At 41.5% G+C, this 15,794-nt stretch overlaps 1 protein-coding gene and 1 long non-coding RNA gene across 10 annotated transcripts in view; one reads left to right on the top strand and one right to left on the bottom strand.

Moving 5' to 3' along the window:
- tcf3b (transcription factor 3b) overlaps positions 1-6,804 on the bottom strand; it is a 30,213-nt gene extending 23,409 nt beyond the window's left edge. For 2 of the 9 annotated variants that reach the window (XM_037114239.1, XM_037114244.1), the window contains exons 1-3: positions 6,214-6,804; positions 3,097-3,193; positions 706-778 (exon numbers count right to left, since the gene is read on the bottom strand). In XM_037114239.1, the coding sequence (XP_036970134.1) occupies positions 706-778; positions 3,097-3,171 (148 nt within the window). In that variant the 5' untranslated portion in view covers positions 3,172-3,193; positions 6,214-6,804. The remainder of the gene's footprint in view (positions 1-705; positions 779-3,096; positions 3,194-6,213) is intronic. The other 7 variants (XM_037114238.1, XM_037114236.1, XM_037114241.1 and 4 more) reach the window with 5 other exon arrangements.
- Positions 6,222-15,744, top strand: LOC119028365. Its single transcript, XR_005077692.1, has 3 exons — positions 6,222-6,354; positions 12,877-12,963; positions 15,476-15,744. It is a non-coding gene; the product is annotated as an uncharacterized LOC119028365 (long non-coding RNA).
- Positions 15,745-15,794: the final 50 nt, after the last annotated feature.

The following is a 15,794-nucleotide window of genomic DNA, read 5'->3' on the forward strand; positions in this document are numbered from 1 at the left end:
AATGGAAGGATTTCAACTACAGTCTATTTTTGTTTCTCAAAAAAGTGTCAATGCTACATTTAGGGCAGTTAAAGAGCTGTGTAGTAGTCTAAATGGATCATTTTTTCATACGGATGAAAAAAAACCAAGGGGCAACCTCATCAACAGGCACAGAGCACGCTGTAACAAGTCACTTACTGGGAATTTCTCATAAAATCACCTATACCACTCAATTTACTACGAACACAAAAAACAAATACAGGCACAGCCAGTTTCTTAAGAAGAAAATATTTTCCACTTTAAGCTGTTATGAGTTTTTGAAATGCAATTTTGTAAAGGTGCAAAAGCGACCTCAAAACCTGGCCAAATGAAACCGAAACCGTCTGTGTCTCAATACCACCAGGGTTATGTGGGAAAATACTTTCTTGTGCGTCAGCTGAGCTGACCTTTGAGGTTCCCTACCCACGGTGAGGTGTTAAGACATGTTTATTGGTACCCTATTTTCAAATTTACCATGACTGCATATGCACCCAGATTTACCATTAGTTTATAGTTGCTTTGACGAAACTTGCATGCAGCCACATGAATGTCAGAGACAATCCCATGAGAAACTAGTATGTTTACATCAAGTAAAAGATGCAACAAAAATTACGCATTTGCAAAGATGTGCAGTACATTCAAGGGAGAAATATAGTGTGGGTTTTCATATCAAGCTTAAAAGCTTACCTGATCCACCAAACTGACTGCTGGCGAGTGTCATTGTCCTGTTCTTCCCGTTGGCTACTGGAGGCGCGAACATCTACAAGACAAAAGAGGAAAGATACCGTAACTAACAAAAACAAAGGACGGCACACTTCACACATCCTACTTCCACTAATAAATGACATCACATACACATGTCGTTCAGTCGCTGTGCGTGTTGTTTTTTCCTGAAAGTCCTTTTTAGTTTGAAAATCACTCAAAAGTGAGATAAACTACGTAAAATCAACTGATTCCACCGTTGATTTAACAACTTGCAGCATAGCAGTAAAAATGGAAATAAAAACTTCCAAGACGTTAGAAACATTTTCAGATCTTTATTTGCAAAATACCACATTTCAAAAATAACTCTTTTCAGTTTTATAATAAAAATTACAAGAGGTTAGTTTTTTCCAAAAAAGAAATGCTGACAATATTCATACATATTTTGTATTTTTTTCATGCAGTATGAACTTTATCTTCTCAAAACACTGACACCGTTGGTTTTGTAACTGAGCCACTATGGGCTTTACCATGAGGCTGTGGTGTGGTCTAAATATCTGCTTTGTGGCATCTTTCAGGGACATGATGACTATAGAAACTTTTTCTATCTAGGACACCATAATACAATCTGGCACTGTTATGATTGATCTCTCTCACTCTTTATTTTTAACAGTGTCACCTATGAATTCACAGAAACGATCTCTGCCTCCATTTCGCTGGGTCACAGACATAGACAAACATGTTTAGTTTCGCTTTATATCGCATCCAATCTAGCACGCGTTGCTTTGACTGGCCGGGGGAAAAAAAGAGGGGCAAAAATTTGTTTGTACGTTGTTTGACAGTTTCCCACCCAATTATGAATGTCGTATTTAGATGGAACATCTGCTGATACAAACTGGCAGCTTATCAATCTGAGCTTTTCTAACACAAATCCAACGGTCTAATGAGAACCTCCCACAAGCCCCCTTCACAACAATGAGTGTTTTTCTTTCATGGGGTAAGAGTTCCTTTAAATACCGATGGTGTAGCAGTGAGCAGGACAACAATAACGAAGCAGCTGACTGAATTTTAAGTCACTGTGGTGGGGCTCCATCTACAACATTCATTCACATCAATAGCGCTGCAATGAGTAATCAATTAGTTGTCAACTATCAAAATTATCAACTATTTTGCCTAATACCAGCGTCTTAAATCGTAATATTGTCCTGTTTTACCCATCTATGGCAGTTAACTGAATATCGTTGGGTTATGGACAATAACAGACATTTGATGGTGTCGAAACATGGATTGACATTTTAAAAACTGAACAATGCTAGATTAATTGAGAAAATAATCTGTGGTTTTATCAACAATGACAAAGGTTGTTAGTTGCAGCTCTATGCTTATAAGAAGGGACTCAAATATAAAGCTAGTCCCATTTTCCCCCAGTGTTACACATCATAGAACGTCAACGACACTTGCAACAACAACTCTTAACACTTCAGTCTTGATCCACTGTGCTCTGTCAAAAGAAATTCTTGTGGGACATTAAGTCTGCTGACAAATTTTCATTAGTAGTCACGGTTTGGAATTACCTGGTGTGTCCCATATATAATAATTATGCAGGGCCAGCAATTTAGTCTCTCCGACTATTCATTTATTTAGAATAAAAAAACTAACACAGCTCCATTGGGCCTATGAGATGTTTATGTTAGCGCAAAGCTCAACAAAGGCTTCTAAACAAAAAGGAACACAGGTAAATAGATGCTCTATCCACTTTGTGGATAATGTCTGGAGGATACCTTTGAAAGCATCTCAGTGAAAGTGTCTTTTTAGAAGACTAAAAATATGACCAAAAAAGCAGAAGCTGTCTCCTCAACCCAGTTCATATATAACAATGTATTCCCCCCTCAAATTGTGTTAACAGGGCAAACAGAGATACAAATTATTTCACCTTTCCTGCGGGCGTTAATGATTCCCTGTTTACATTTAATAGTGGATACCAGTTCATTGTAGCAAGGATCCACTTCCTTGTTGCTGCGTCTCCTACTCCTACGTAACACCTACATAATTAAATAACCTACATTTAAAACTTGAATTTATTTTCTCTAGTCACCCTGAAGTATTTTACTTTGATGTAATCAGCACTACCTCAGCATGCCTAGAATGACGGATGGAAATAACTTCAGCTGACAAGACCTATATTGAAAAAGAATTATCTGAATTTTCCCCAGATTTTCCCACTAAATTTCTTTCCTCGCCCCTCCCCCCCCCCACTTCTCTCCTTCAGACCTCCAGCTCTCCTCTGCCAATTTAACCACACCTGTATCGCACTGGCTTTAGCTCTTCCTCCCAATGCAACCCAGAACCACCCAGTCTGCTCTCCCACTCTCTTACCGCGCTGAAATCCAGGAGGTCGCTGAGTTCCTTGTCAGTTCCCACTGCAGCCATTCTTTGCTGCTGTTCGTTCATACCCTTCAGTCTCTAATAAACCCTACGAGAGAAATTTGCAGATACAGGATTTTAATGGCACTAGCAAGCACAAAGAGAAGTTACATGTAACTCTTAAAAAAACAAAAAAGAGGATGATGGAAAATAATCAATGCTTCGAACTACTCTACCTCGGCTATATCAAATCCCTGATGATGATTCGTATTGGCAAGTTGTTAGTGTCCCGTAAGATACCAAACTCAAGACTATGTCAGCATTTTTTCTTAAAGGAAAAAAACCCCAAAACTTTTTTTCAAGCTAACACATTAAATTTGTGTTTGTAGCTTTTCATTTATTATTAATATCTTGTGTGCGTGAGAAGTTGCACTAGGAAAATCAACGATGGTGGATATGGAGTCTCAGCTGGCCATAACATACAGCTCAAATTACTACCTCGATGAAACGTGGACTGATGAGGGGAAACAGACAACATTAGGCTACTTAACACTAAATGCTTTAGCCGGGTCTACTTAAAAATGCTAATTTCAGCCAGAAACTGCCTTCCCATCCAACAACTAAAAGAGATACTGTCATGAAATAATGAATACTTTGCCTTTAGTCAAATTACTTCCAAGTAATGACTTAAAAAAACTGTCTTTCATTTTAATCAACCCTAGCAAATATCACAACCATATGTCGATCATTGCTACATAAAAGAGAATGTAATACATTTACAATTACAGACATAATTGGGACTATTGTTAGCCCAAGGAAATAGGGGTGAAAGGCAGAGTTAATGACTGTATGCAAACACGTCATTACCAAATTACCATATGTCAACTCAGAAAGAACCTTGTCAAATGACACAGTGAGCGTGAATACTGGATTTACCCTGCGTTTTGCATTCCAACGCAAGCCCGAGGCCGCTCTCTGATGCTGAGCGGAGGTTCTGCAAGCCTCATAGAGAACTAGTGGGTACGGGGAGCGAGTGGAGGAATAGAGGCACTTGGACACCAACAGGTGGTGTGCTTTTACAGCCTCTTTTGTAATACAGCCCTAGTATACATTGATGCAATTGCATAAAACAAACTAAAGAGATGGATGTTTGAGGAAATGCAAGTTGGAAAATATAAACTGATTGTATGAGTTTAAGTCAGAAAATAAAAGTAGAAATGAGGAACCGCTTAAAACCAAAATAAACAGAGGTATTCATGTTTAAAAAAAACAAAAAAAACAAAACAAAAAACAACAACATTTTCTCCAAGTATGAAAACAACACATGTCACTTCAGGGGAGGCAAACAGTACAGTCCAAGTCTAGTGAACTCAGGCGAGCATAACTAAAGTAACCTTGAGACAAGGAAAGGAAGTGAATGCACACAACACATAGCCCCAAGTGTAAATACGCTAGGAACATGGCTGCCACTGTTTTTTCCAAACTTTTGGATAAAATGGCCAATCAAGGACACAATGGGTCAACTTAACTTAACATGCACAAATACTATCAAAGCCCTGATATAAATGGAGCAGAGCACATGGAGGGGGGCTTAATGTAACAAAATGGCATCTTCAGCTACTGCTGGATCAATATTTGTAGCCGGCAGATTAGGGGTCTTTGTCACCCCACACAAGGCAGAGAAGGCAGGTCATTCTCCACAAAAGAGCCCCCTGAGCTACACAGATGCTTTACAGCAACAAAAAAAAGAAACAGAAAAAGGGAGGAAAAAAAACTACCGTTAAAAATAAATTAAAAACAGCACACAGGACTTAAATGTATTGTTGTTTTAACCAATAAAGGGGACAAATTATTAGAGTATCTACCTGTGTTTCTAATAAGCATGTAATTACTTGAGGATAACTGTTGTTGACATTTTGAAAAAATATATATATGTTGATCGAAAGCCCAACTGCACCCGCACGGGTTACACATGTTTATTTGATATTACTAATGTCCAAATAAAAGCAAAACTTAGCAACTATAACGTGTGTTTATGTCCATGCTATTACTACGAGAATAAACAAGGGCCGCCGTACTGAACAGAGAGAGAGAGAGAGAGAAAAAAAAAAAGGCAAATTCAACTGTTGATTCAAACGCTGACCGAAAGAAAAACGGATGTGAACGTCTTGTGCCAGAAACATGTTATTAAAAATAATAACCACCTTGGGTCAGAGAGTTTATAACAATGACAGTAAACAATCTAGGACACCCACAGGATGTAGGGCTGTACATTATTTGATCATCTCCGCTAGGCCACATCCAGGGCCAAGCTACTGCTGACAACTAAACCATTCACCATTTATTTTTTTTTTCCCCCCTCCAACTATGTTGACATCACCGTCCCTCCAGACTAACAAAAAACCATAATCTCCAGTTGGGTCTTCCCAGTGGAAACAAACGATGTGTAAAACAAGTGCAGCGGCCGCAAACCTGGAGAATAAGAGCAATGCCCCCAAAACTTCATGCAACAAATAACGGGGCACATATTAGGGTTCAAGTCGTGCATTATGAGGGGAGTTCAGTGGCGGAGACGGTGGGGGTGGGAGCATGAGGAATTTCCTGCCAAATGTGCAATAAAATAAAAGTCTAGCTGGTGGCCAGACACTTCCATAAAGGAATGTTTAAAGGGCTACCAAAGGGGGTTTTTATGGAAAGTTTGTTTCTGGCTTGTGTGGAGAGAGAAAATACATGTAGGCCCACAAAACAAAGTTAGCTAAAATGCTCACCAACAATACACAACGTAAAAAGATTTCAAGATTTGCACATATTAGCTTAGTGCTAGCGGCGGCGACATACGGTGAAAAACAAAAAACAAAATGAGGCTTGTTCGGGCAGGACTAACATTTTAACGTTAGTCGAGTCTTTTTTTCAGAACAAAGGAGTAATTTCCTCCTCTCCGTGGTCGATGCGGAGACCATCACACACTTGGCTCGCCACCTCAAACCAGACAAAAACTTACATCCCCCGCTTTAACCACACATTCCCGAAAACTTTTCGAAAATTGCAGGCGTCAAAATAGGTGTCAGTGAAACCCATCGAATTCATGCAACTTCCCCCGAAACATGAAGTGAAAGAAGGTGTTTTTACCTCTCCTCTGCAAGTGTCTGATATCCAACAGTAAAAAGAAAAGCGGAGACTCGCAAGGGGAAAAACATAAAACTTCAAGAGAATTTCGACCTCAGTGCATGAAACGCATTGGAGCACCGTAGATGTCTTCCTTTTGTCCCGGTAAGCCTGTTTTTCACACAGCGCCCACGTGTTTGCTTCAATGTAACAAGTCTGTGTGCAAACAAATCTATTATAGTAACTAATCTCGCGTCTTCCTTTTTTGTTGTTACAACTGAGATGATTTCATTCTTCTCGTAGACATCTTCACCACCTCCGTCCACATTGTCAGACGCAACACCGTATCCCTCCGCACAAAAGTGAGGGCCTCAATGCCAGCGGTGTCCGATTTCAAACGCCTTTGAGAGACGGGGTATTTTTACGGCGAACAAAATACTGCTTTAACGTCTTCCGGTGGCCAAAACGCCGTAAATGTCTAACCGCGTAGCTCGGTTTTGTGTACTGTATCTGCAATCCTCAAAATGAGGGAGCGCTGCGTGCACTAGGTCGTCCAGCGGAAGGCTATCGTAAGAAAGTTACCTGCGATTACACAGCAGCAGCTTGACGAGATGGCACGATAAATGCGAAAGAGCTCAGCCAATGGAAAAGCGTGTACGCTTGACTGGCAGCAGCCGCAGCCAGTGAACGGCCGGAAATCCAACTTTTGCCCGCCTTCTTCTTGACGCTCACTTTCCCTGTGTGCTCAGGGAGGCTGGCTGAGGGGGGCTCCAACATGCCCGCTGACATCATTTTATTACTTCGGTTGGTGGGTCCTCTTTTCTCTTTTTTCCCCCCAACAAAAACAATATAGCCAACGCATTACAACAACAACAGCATCTGTAAACTAAAATATAATTTCAGTTGTTATTGTAAACCTTTGTCTTAGCATGACATGATGATACATGGACTAGCTTAATTGCTGGTACTAACTACTATTCTATTGTCTATTTAAATACAGCTGTATGACATAAACTAAATGTTGTTGTTTTTTTTTAATATTGATCTCCTCATGTAAGGGTTGTTATGAAGAGAAACTATTCTGGCTATTTATTAATTTATTGATTTATGTATTTAAACTAGCACTTACAGCTAGGCTAGGCTATTTATTAGCATGCATTTTCTGGTTCCCAAATAATATTTCGTCCTGGTGAATATCTTTGAAAATGATCATCCACTGTACTTATGAAACATTATATCCAACCATCATTCTATTATTATAATTTATATAACGTTTATTTAAAATGTTTGATCACTCTGCTGCTTGTTTCCTCAATTTGATGATTCATCGTTTATACATCGTTTATTGTTTTTTCAAAAACATAAGGAAATAGCGGCAAGGAATATTTGTTTTATCTAGATATCAGTCTATACCAAAAATATTCAGTTTACTATCACATTTGACAAAGAAAACCATCTTAAGAAGCTTCAGCCATCAAATATATGGTATGTATTTATTTATTTTGCTTGAAAACTGACATAATAGATAATCAATATAGTAGCTGATCAATTTTCTGTCAGTCCACAAGATTAATTGGCGAACTGCTTTTGCTCCAATTTTTATGTGGCCAGTATTTTTTATGAATGGGCTGACAAACATAAGACCAACACACCCCTAGTAACTGCCTGCTCCAGAGCAGAGTGGAGAGGAGGGAGAGCAGAGAGTATAGGATCACAGAGAAGGGGAGGAGGAGGGGGTGAAATAGTTCAGAGAAAACAGTTCAGACAGGGAGGGCACACCGGATGATCAACGCAAATGTGTCTGTAACGTTAAAATGCTGATTATACAAGATAAAAAAAAAAACACCAATAGATATTTGAAATGAATTGCAGTCACAGTCCCCATGATGATAAAGACAAACCGCTTACAGTGGAATAAGATTAGATGACCCCGATAGGCTATGAGGCTAATGTGTTTCCTGCCTTTATTCAGTATGCACACAACATCCCTGACACGAAACAAAACGCACAATAACCTCTCTTTTGAAAAGTGTATGTAGGTGTTCAACAGCTGTTGTTTTCCACCTGAGGGCAAACCTTGTTAAAGGAGAGGGAAGTTAAGGAACCCTCCCTTTGTTTCCGGTCCACAACCTCCAAAACTACAATGTTATATGGACTTAGACTCACTGGCCTCCTCATTAGGTAAACCTGTACAATGAAATGCAATCTAATACAACAGTAACCTTTGTAAAGATAATTATGTTCAGGTTTGATTGACAGTGTCAGAGAGGTATTCATTGAACTAGATGTTTATGATTGAGGCTGTAGCCTGCAGTGGTGTTGAAATGTTTTATATTAAGAGGTGTTTCTAATATTTTGTCCATTCCCATTTAAACACATGAGAGCCACTGAAACCTCAGTCATGAAGTGGAGTGATTATCTTTTTTGACAGTGTCAACAAAAACTGTAATAAAGCTGTTGGATATCCTTCCATCACATAGGTGTAGGCTACCTAATAAAGAGGCCAGTGATTGTAGATCATACCCATATATAAATTTCAGAAAGACAGAGAACAACAAAAACCTTTGGACAAAGAAAAATTTCGTGAAAACGTCACGATCGATTACTACAAAGCCTCAGTGACTCAAGTTTTAAGTCACTCTGTGGCCAGGATGCCAATGTTTTGGGTGTTAGCTAAATGAAGATACGACAAATGCAAATTCTACAAAGCTGCCTGGTGTTATTATGCATCCTAATGCCTCAAACTGTCTGTTTGCACAGAGGTTAGCAACGGGAAAGGGGATTTGCTGTCAATAGGACATATAGGTAAATAATCCATTGGGTGTCCCGTGGGTAAAAGAAAAGCCTCGGCACAGAACATTAATTAGTCTCATGGACCGTCTTAGGAATGTAATGGGGTTACTGCTCGGAACAAACGCACATATGGGCCATAAATACCTTCACAAACATACCATGCAGACATTCACATTTGGTCTCACACACACACACCAGTGTACACGCGCAGGTACTTACACATATTCACACACACACAAAAAAAATGAAGGCGAGACAGCCGTGGCATCAGAAAATAATCACAACTATCAAAGAAAGGGCATCTTGAGTTATTTATCTAACACCTATTTAGAATCCTTTCATTGAGGAATGTATTAATCAAAAGATTAGATTTGAACAGATGGAAACATCTGTTTGGGGAAATGAATTTCTAGTGGAGGCTGAGAAAAATCTCTCATATTCTCACTTTTTTCCAGTAGACGTTAGGCCTTGAGTAAGAATAGTGCTGTTGTCAGTATTAGCAATGAGGCTTGTAAGCCCTCCAAGTAGTTTGTAGTAACAGCTGGGTCTGACATGGAGAGCATGTACAAGGGCAGCCAGGCTGAAGAGAGGGAGGGGGTGGTAGAAAAAGAATTAAAAAAACATATATAGTAAGGATCTTCACCTTAATGAACACAAAGTGCATCTAACGGTGACACGAGGTTGAACAGAAATGGGTTGTGTAACAGGCAGCCAAAGACCGAAGACAGAAGAAATGCGTTTTAAAGCAGTAGCCTCTCTCTTACATATATATATATATATATATATATATATATATATATATATATATATATATATATATATATATATATATATATATATACCTGCCTTTACTCATTCTATGAACTGAAGTGCCATCCCATTCCTAACTCATAGAATTCAATATGATGTCGGTCCACCTTTTGCAGCTATTACAGCTTCAACTCTTCTGGGAAGACTGTCCACAAGGTTGAGGAGAGTGTTTATAGGAATTTTTGACCATTCTTCCAAAAGCGCATTGGTGAGGTCACACACTGATGTTGGTCGAGAAGGCCTGGCTCTCAGTCTCCGCTCTAATTCATCCCAAAGGTGTTCTATCGGGTTCAGGTCAGGACTCTGTGCAGGCCAGTCAAGTTCATCCACACCAGACTCTGTCATCCACGTCTTTATGGACCTTGCTTTGTGCACTGGTGCACAGTCATGTTGGAAGAGGAAGGGGCCCGCTCCAAACTGTTCCCACAAGGTTGGGAGCATGGAATTGTCCAAAATGTTTTGGTATCCTGAAGCATTCAATGTTCCTTTCACTGGAACTAAGGGGCCAAGCCCAGCTCCTGAAAAACAACCCCATACCATAATTCCTCCTCCACCAAATTTCACAGTTGGCACAATGCAATCTGAAATGTACCGTTCTCCTGGCAACCTCCAAACCCAGACTCGTCCATCAGATTGCCAGATGGAAAAGCGTGATTCATCACTCCAGAGAACGCGTCTCCACTGCTCTAGAGGCCAGTGACGGCGTGCTTTACACCATTGCATCCGACGCCTTGCATTGCACTTGGTGATGTGTGGCTTGGCTGCAGCTGCTCGGCCATGGAAACCCATTCCATGAAGCTCTCTGCGTACTGTACTTGGGCTAATCTGAAGGTCACATGAAGTTTGTAGCTCTCTAGCAATTGACTGTGCAGAAAGTCGGCGACCTCTTTGCACTATGCGCTTCAGCATCCGCTGACCCCTCTCCGTCACTTTACGTGGCCTACCACTTCGTGGCTGAGTTGCTGTTGTTCCCAAACGCTTCCATTTTGTTATAATAGAGCTGACAGTTGACTGTGGAATATTTAGGAGCTATATATATATATATATATATATATATATACAACTGAATTAGGGTGGCACCACTTTCTCATTGGAGCCAAGGGCAATAGCTGCTTTAATATGTTATCCCTGATATTGAGCGATGCAATTTTACATGCAGCTGTTGCAAAATAATTAGTGCAGCCTGGGTTATGTGAACATTACAACGCTGCCGTCCACTCTATTTTGTTTTGTCGCCTGATTAACGCGAACATACAACAACACAAACTGACCTCTAAAAGCTCAATTTTATGCCAAAGTTGTGTTTCATTATCTGCGGTTACCATGTAATGTACCGAGTGGTGAAGCTCACGGCGTCATCATGCAGGAGGGACAAAAAACACAAACACCTCATCTGTGATCTCAAAACACATTCACAGTACAATGGACAGTTAAAGGCAGGATGCTGTCACACGCGCCCTCGCTGATTCCTCCGAGCCATCCCCGGCTCCATATCTGTAATTAACAACAGATGCACATGGAAAATTAGCATATGTTTGGCACATTGGTGCTAATCGGTCATATATTTGTGCATATTAATGCCATATCCATCCATGAGCACATAGTTTGAATTACATAAATTCACGCGAGAAACAACAGCGTGTAATAATGTGTTACTTAATCCTCTCTGGGTGTTTTTTTTTTTTTTTTAATCAATAATGCTGGAGAACAAATAAAGAGGGCAGCCCTGCATCACGGTACAGATGCCTCACACGTGTCACCTTTGATTCCCACTCCTTTAACCTCCAATCAGAAAACAATGTTGTGCTACAGCTGGAGTTTAGATCCTATAGCTACCTGCCTCAACACCCTCACATGTTATACACCTTTTTGGCCCTCATTGCCATCCTGCCCCGCTCATGGGAAGCCAGTCATGCGAGCCAAACCACATCGCCAGGTCATATCACACACAATGATAAGCCCATAAACATACAGTATAGGCAGCACATAACGCACGCCGAGCTCGATGGTGAGGCAAGCTGCTCACCTCGTTCCATACTGAGCCCCTCACAGCCTGTAATAGTAGAGGCTTAGGTTTGGGTGGGGGAAGGGCAGAGGTGCACAGGTTTCTGATCAGACAAGAAAACTAGGCCAAGACCAAACAATCCCTCTCCCCGAACAGCCTCCGCAGCCTCCTCCTAAACACTACAACTTTGTTACAGCATTGTGACAATCACTTGCCCAGATTGTCATTTAATGGCGAGGCGAACGGAGCGATTTTTGAGCCACAACACGTGTTTTTGGAGGCATAACAGCTTCTCATAGCCGGGCTATGATTCATGCTTCCTTACCCCTTTGGAAGCTGTCCTCCAATAAGAGTTAGAGGCTGGGGGTAGGAGCGGATAGATTGATAGTGTTGGCTGAGTGCCCATGCTCAGAGTCTATCTGTGCTGAAGGGGAGGAGACAGGGGGGAATCTATCTGTTGTGCTCTCTGTGCTCATGATAAACTGACTCCCGTCAAGCTTCTTCCCCTCTATTACAGCTCGCCTGGCAGAAAACACCCAAACTCGCGCTGACTTCCAGCATGTTAAACAATACTAAAAATGTGGGGAGAGGGGAGTGAGTGGTTCAAACAGAAGGTTCTGCTATCCCCATTTTCAGCGATATTTGAGAAACATAAGCGGAGCAGGAGCAATTGTTTTGGGACAAGTAAGGACGGCCTATCTTACCGAATGCAAAGTATTCAAAACGGGCAAACTCAAAGGGACACGATGAACCCAGATTTCACTTCATCACAAATGGGACTGTCACCAGTAGAAAATACAATGTCTCTCTGCCTTATCCTGAAACTGTAATTCCCACAGAGCTCCACAGTGAGAAAGAAAATGAGTTTGAGGGATTGTCCATGACATTAATCCTCCCAAACACTACAGTTCTAGATCCAATACAGACACACAAGCACAAAGCAAATCAACAATCTATTTGCTAAAGGACAAAAAAAAAAAAAAAAAGAAAACCAAATCAACAATCCTTTTGACTTCTGTCTGCGCTCGTTGAACAATGATTTTTTCCTGGATGCTGCCTTCCTCTGTTCTCTGTTCTAGAGATTTTATGGGACCCCTCCCTGCCATCTTGGATTCCCATTATTGTGCAGTTGTATGGGTGCCCCTGTTCTGCCAACCACGCTCCAGGTACAGTGAACAGAACACCAGCTTCCTGTTTACAAAGCCGGGCAATTGAGAGCCCCGGCACCAGACTGTACAGCTGAGCAGAAAGAGCAGATAGGAGACTGCGGCCGTGCTTGAATGTGAGGTTGAATTTGAAGAATGGGAAAGCGAGCGAGCAGACAGGGAAAGTGCAAAGTGGAGAGAGGAGTGTTCCTACCTGAGCCCAAAAAATCTCCAGCCCAATCTGAAAATAATACAGTAGTCATGTATCGAGGGGGAGGTGTGCGAAAAGTCACATGATAACAATCAGATCAGGAGCTGAATTGACTTTAAATCAATTGAAGTAGGCATGTCAGGGCTGCCCAGGACAGGAGGGGGAAGAGAGGGAGTGAAAGGGAGATAGATGTGAGCCCGTGTGGGGGAGGGAAGCAGAGATTGTTGGTGTCGTGGGAGCACTGCAACAACAATAACAGCAGTGTGTGCGCTTGGAGTGTGTGTATGTGTGTGTGTGTGTGTGTCTGTGTGACATAGTGAATGAGTTAGAGTGGAAGTGGGGATGTGTTATGGCTCACAAAAGTGATGAAATGACATCTCCTTTACTCGAGCACACAGCTGCTATTGCAGCAAAGAACGCACTGTTGAGATATCTGGCCTTCTATTTTCTTTGGTCAGAAGTGTCTGCCCGCCTGTCATGTTCCCCTCTAATTAGCTACATCCACACAATGACAGCACTGTGTCCATTGCAAACAGATTTCTGCCCATTCATACTCGTGTCATTAATATAATCTGGTTCGGAATACACGATTTACAACAAATCCAATCTCCTAATCTGATACAAATGTGTTTTGAAGGCTCCTTATTATACATGTATATTCCCCTAAATACTCCCGACTGCCTGTATACACACGATCAAGTGAATGTTTCTAATAGCTAAGCTCATGATTTACATTACAGCTGCCAGGTAAAAAAACCAAAAAAAAAACCAAATACATTATGAAAACTTATGGATATGACACATTTTGCGGGTTGAGGCTTCTCTCTTTTTGTTGTTTTCTCTATTTCTTTCATCTCTTTTTCTGCTCCCCTCCCCCCTTTCTTTGCAGATTAGAATTCATTAGCAATCAAAGAGCCTCCAGAGAGCTCCAGCTCTTAATTACCTACTCATTTGCATTTTTGCATATTAATGACTGCAGGGTTTTGGTAGGGTTTTTGCCGCAGTGGTTTAAAGGCACCTCAGTCCTCTGTTCTCCGGGGAGGAGGAGAGATGGCCAGAGGCAAGGCTCCAAGCCTGTCCAATTCCCCCCTCTATCCTTCCTGATAGGGGCTGGACAGAGCGGGGGGGGGGGGGGGGGTGTTGGTGGCCGGGGGCATATGGGACGGGTGGGTTGCTTTGGGGGGGGGACTACGGGGTGCACAGGGTAAAGGTCAATGTCCCTTATCAACATAAGAAAGAACACATGTCTTCAGCTCTGCCTAATTATTGTCATATTGAGCAGTTTAAGCACCTGATCTGAACAAAATATACCCTAAGAGAAACTGGAAATCTATACTGCAGAGATTGCTCACGTGGGTTTTATTGAGGACGGCAGCTAGTTTGGATGAAACTCATGTCCCACAGTGTGCAGAGGCAGGGGCATTTTATATCCCTGGAGAAAGGTGTGTACTGGTGAAAATGAGGCTAGTGTGTGTGTGGGTGTGTGTGTGTGTCTGTGTGTGTTTTCCTTTACATTACAGCCCGAGCGTTCATTGTGAGGGCAGTATGAGAGGCTCATTTACCGTGAGACTTAATGACTGTGGTGCGCATGCACATGTGCGCATTAGATTATAAAGCCACACCTTTGCGCCACCGCATATATAGGCAAACGTGTAAACAGAAACAGTTGTAGGCACATGCGTACACACACGTGTGCACGCTCGCACGCACATGATTTGAGGCAATAATATGACTAGAGATGCTAGACAACAGCTCCCAGGCATCTCCTAGCCCCTGAAGTGCTGCTGTTACTCTTATCCAATATGTTTTGACTGCAACGATGATGTCTGAACATGGAAAATAACAGCATATCCCACTGTGTTTTTAGATACCTTACAAACATAACAATTAATGACTTGAAGCCCCAAGACATCTGGCCAACAGGTTCAACACGACTGAATAAAACATGTCTTACTCTTATTTATTACCCAGAGTGCGTTTGTATCATAGTCAACATTGAAAAGGGGTTTGATTTGAAAAAAAAACAACAACAAACAAACAAACAAACTGCAATCTGTTCTAGAAATGTGACCGCACCACATCTATCAGAAACACATTTACATCCAACACGCAAGACACCTACATGTCTCATAGTGCATCCCTGAAAACATACTGCTTACAGAGTTGGGTTAAGTCGACTTAACTGCTATTAGTGGAGCATTATAAGTTTGTGTGTGTGAGTGTGCGTGTGTGTGTGTGTGTGCAGGGCCCGAGGACTGCAGCAATGTGTGGGCTGTTGGGGTGGGGTTAATGAGCTGTTCTATGACCTCTGTCACCCCACAGGATCGCCTCAGGGAGACAGAGCGAGACAAACAGGAAGACGTGGTGACAACAAGCCCATGGTTGCAATCTGCTGCTGGACTTCTGGGACGAATCAGATTTTAAAAAAAAAAGAAAAAAATAGGTGGCCTAACCTTGACAGATATATCCTCAAACAAGACCTCAGCATATATTACTGTACACCCTATGGAACCAAATGATTCAACTACAGTACTGTGTATTTCACAGTGTGCGTACGCTATATAAAGTGACAGTTTATTTTGTAATTTGAATGTAAGCCTGGCTGTGTGGTGTCCATGTTTATGCATCCGTGAACATGTAG

The sequence above is a fragment of the Acanthopagrus latus genome, chromosome 11 (genome assembly GCF_904848185.1).
Source record: "Acanthopagrus latus isolate v.2019 chromosome 11, fAcaLat1.1, whole genome shotgun sequence".
NCBI lineage: Eukaryota > Metazoa > Chordata > Actinopteri > Spariformes > Sparidae > Acanthopagrus > Acanthopagrus latus.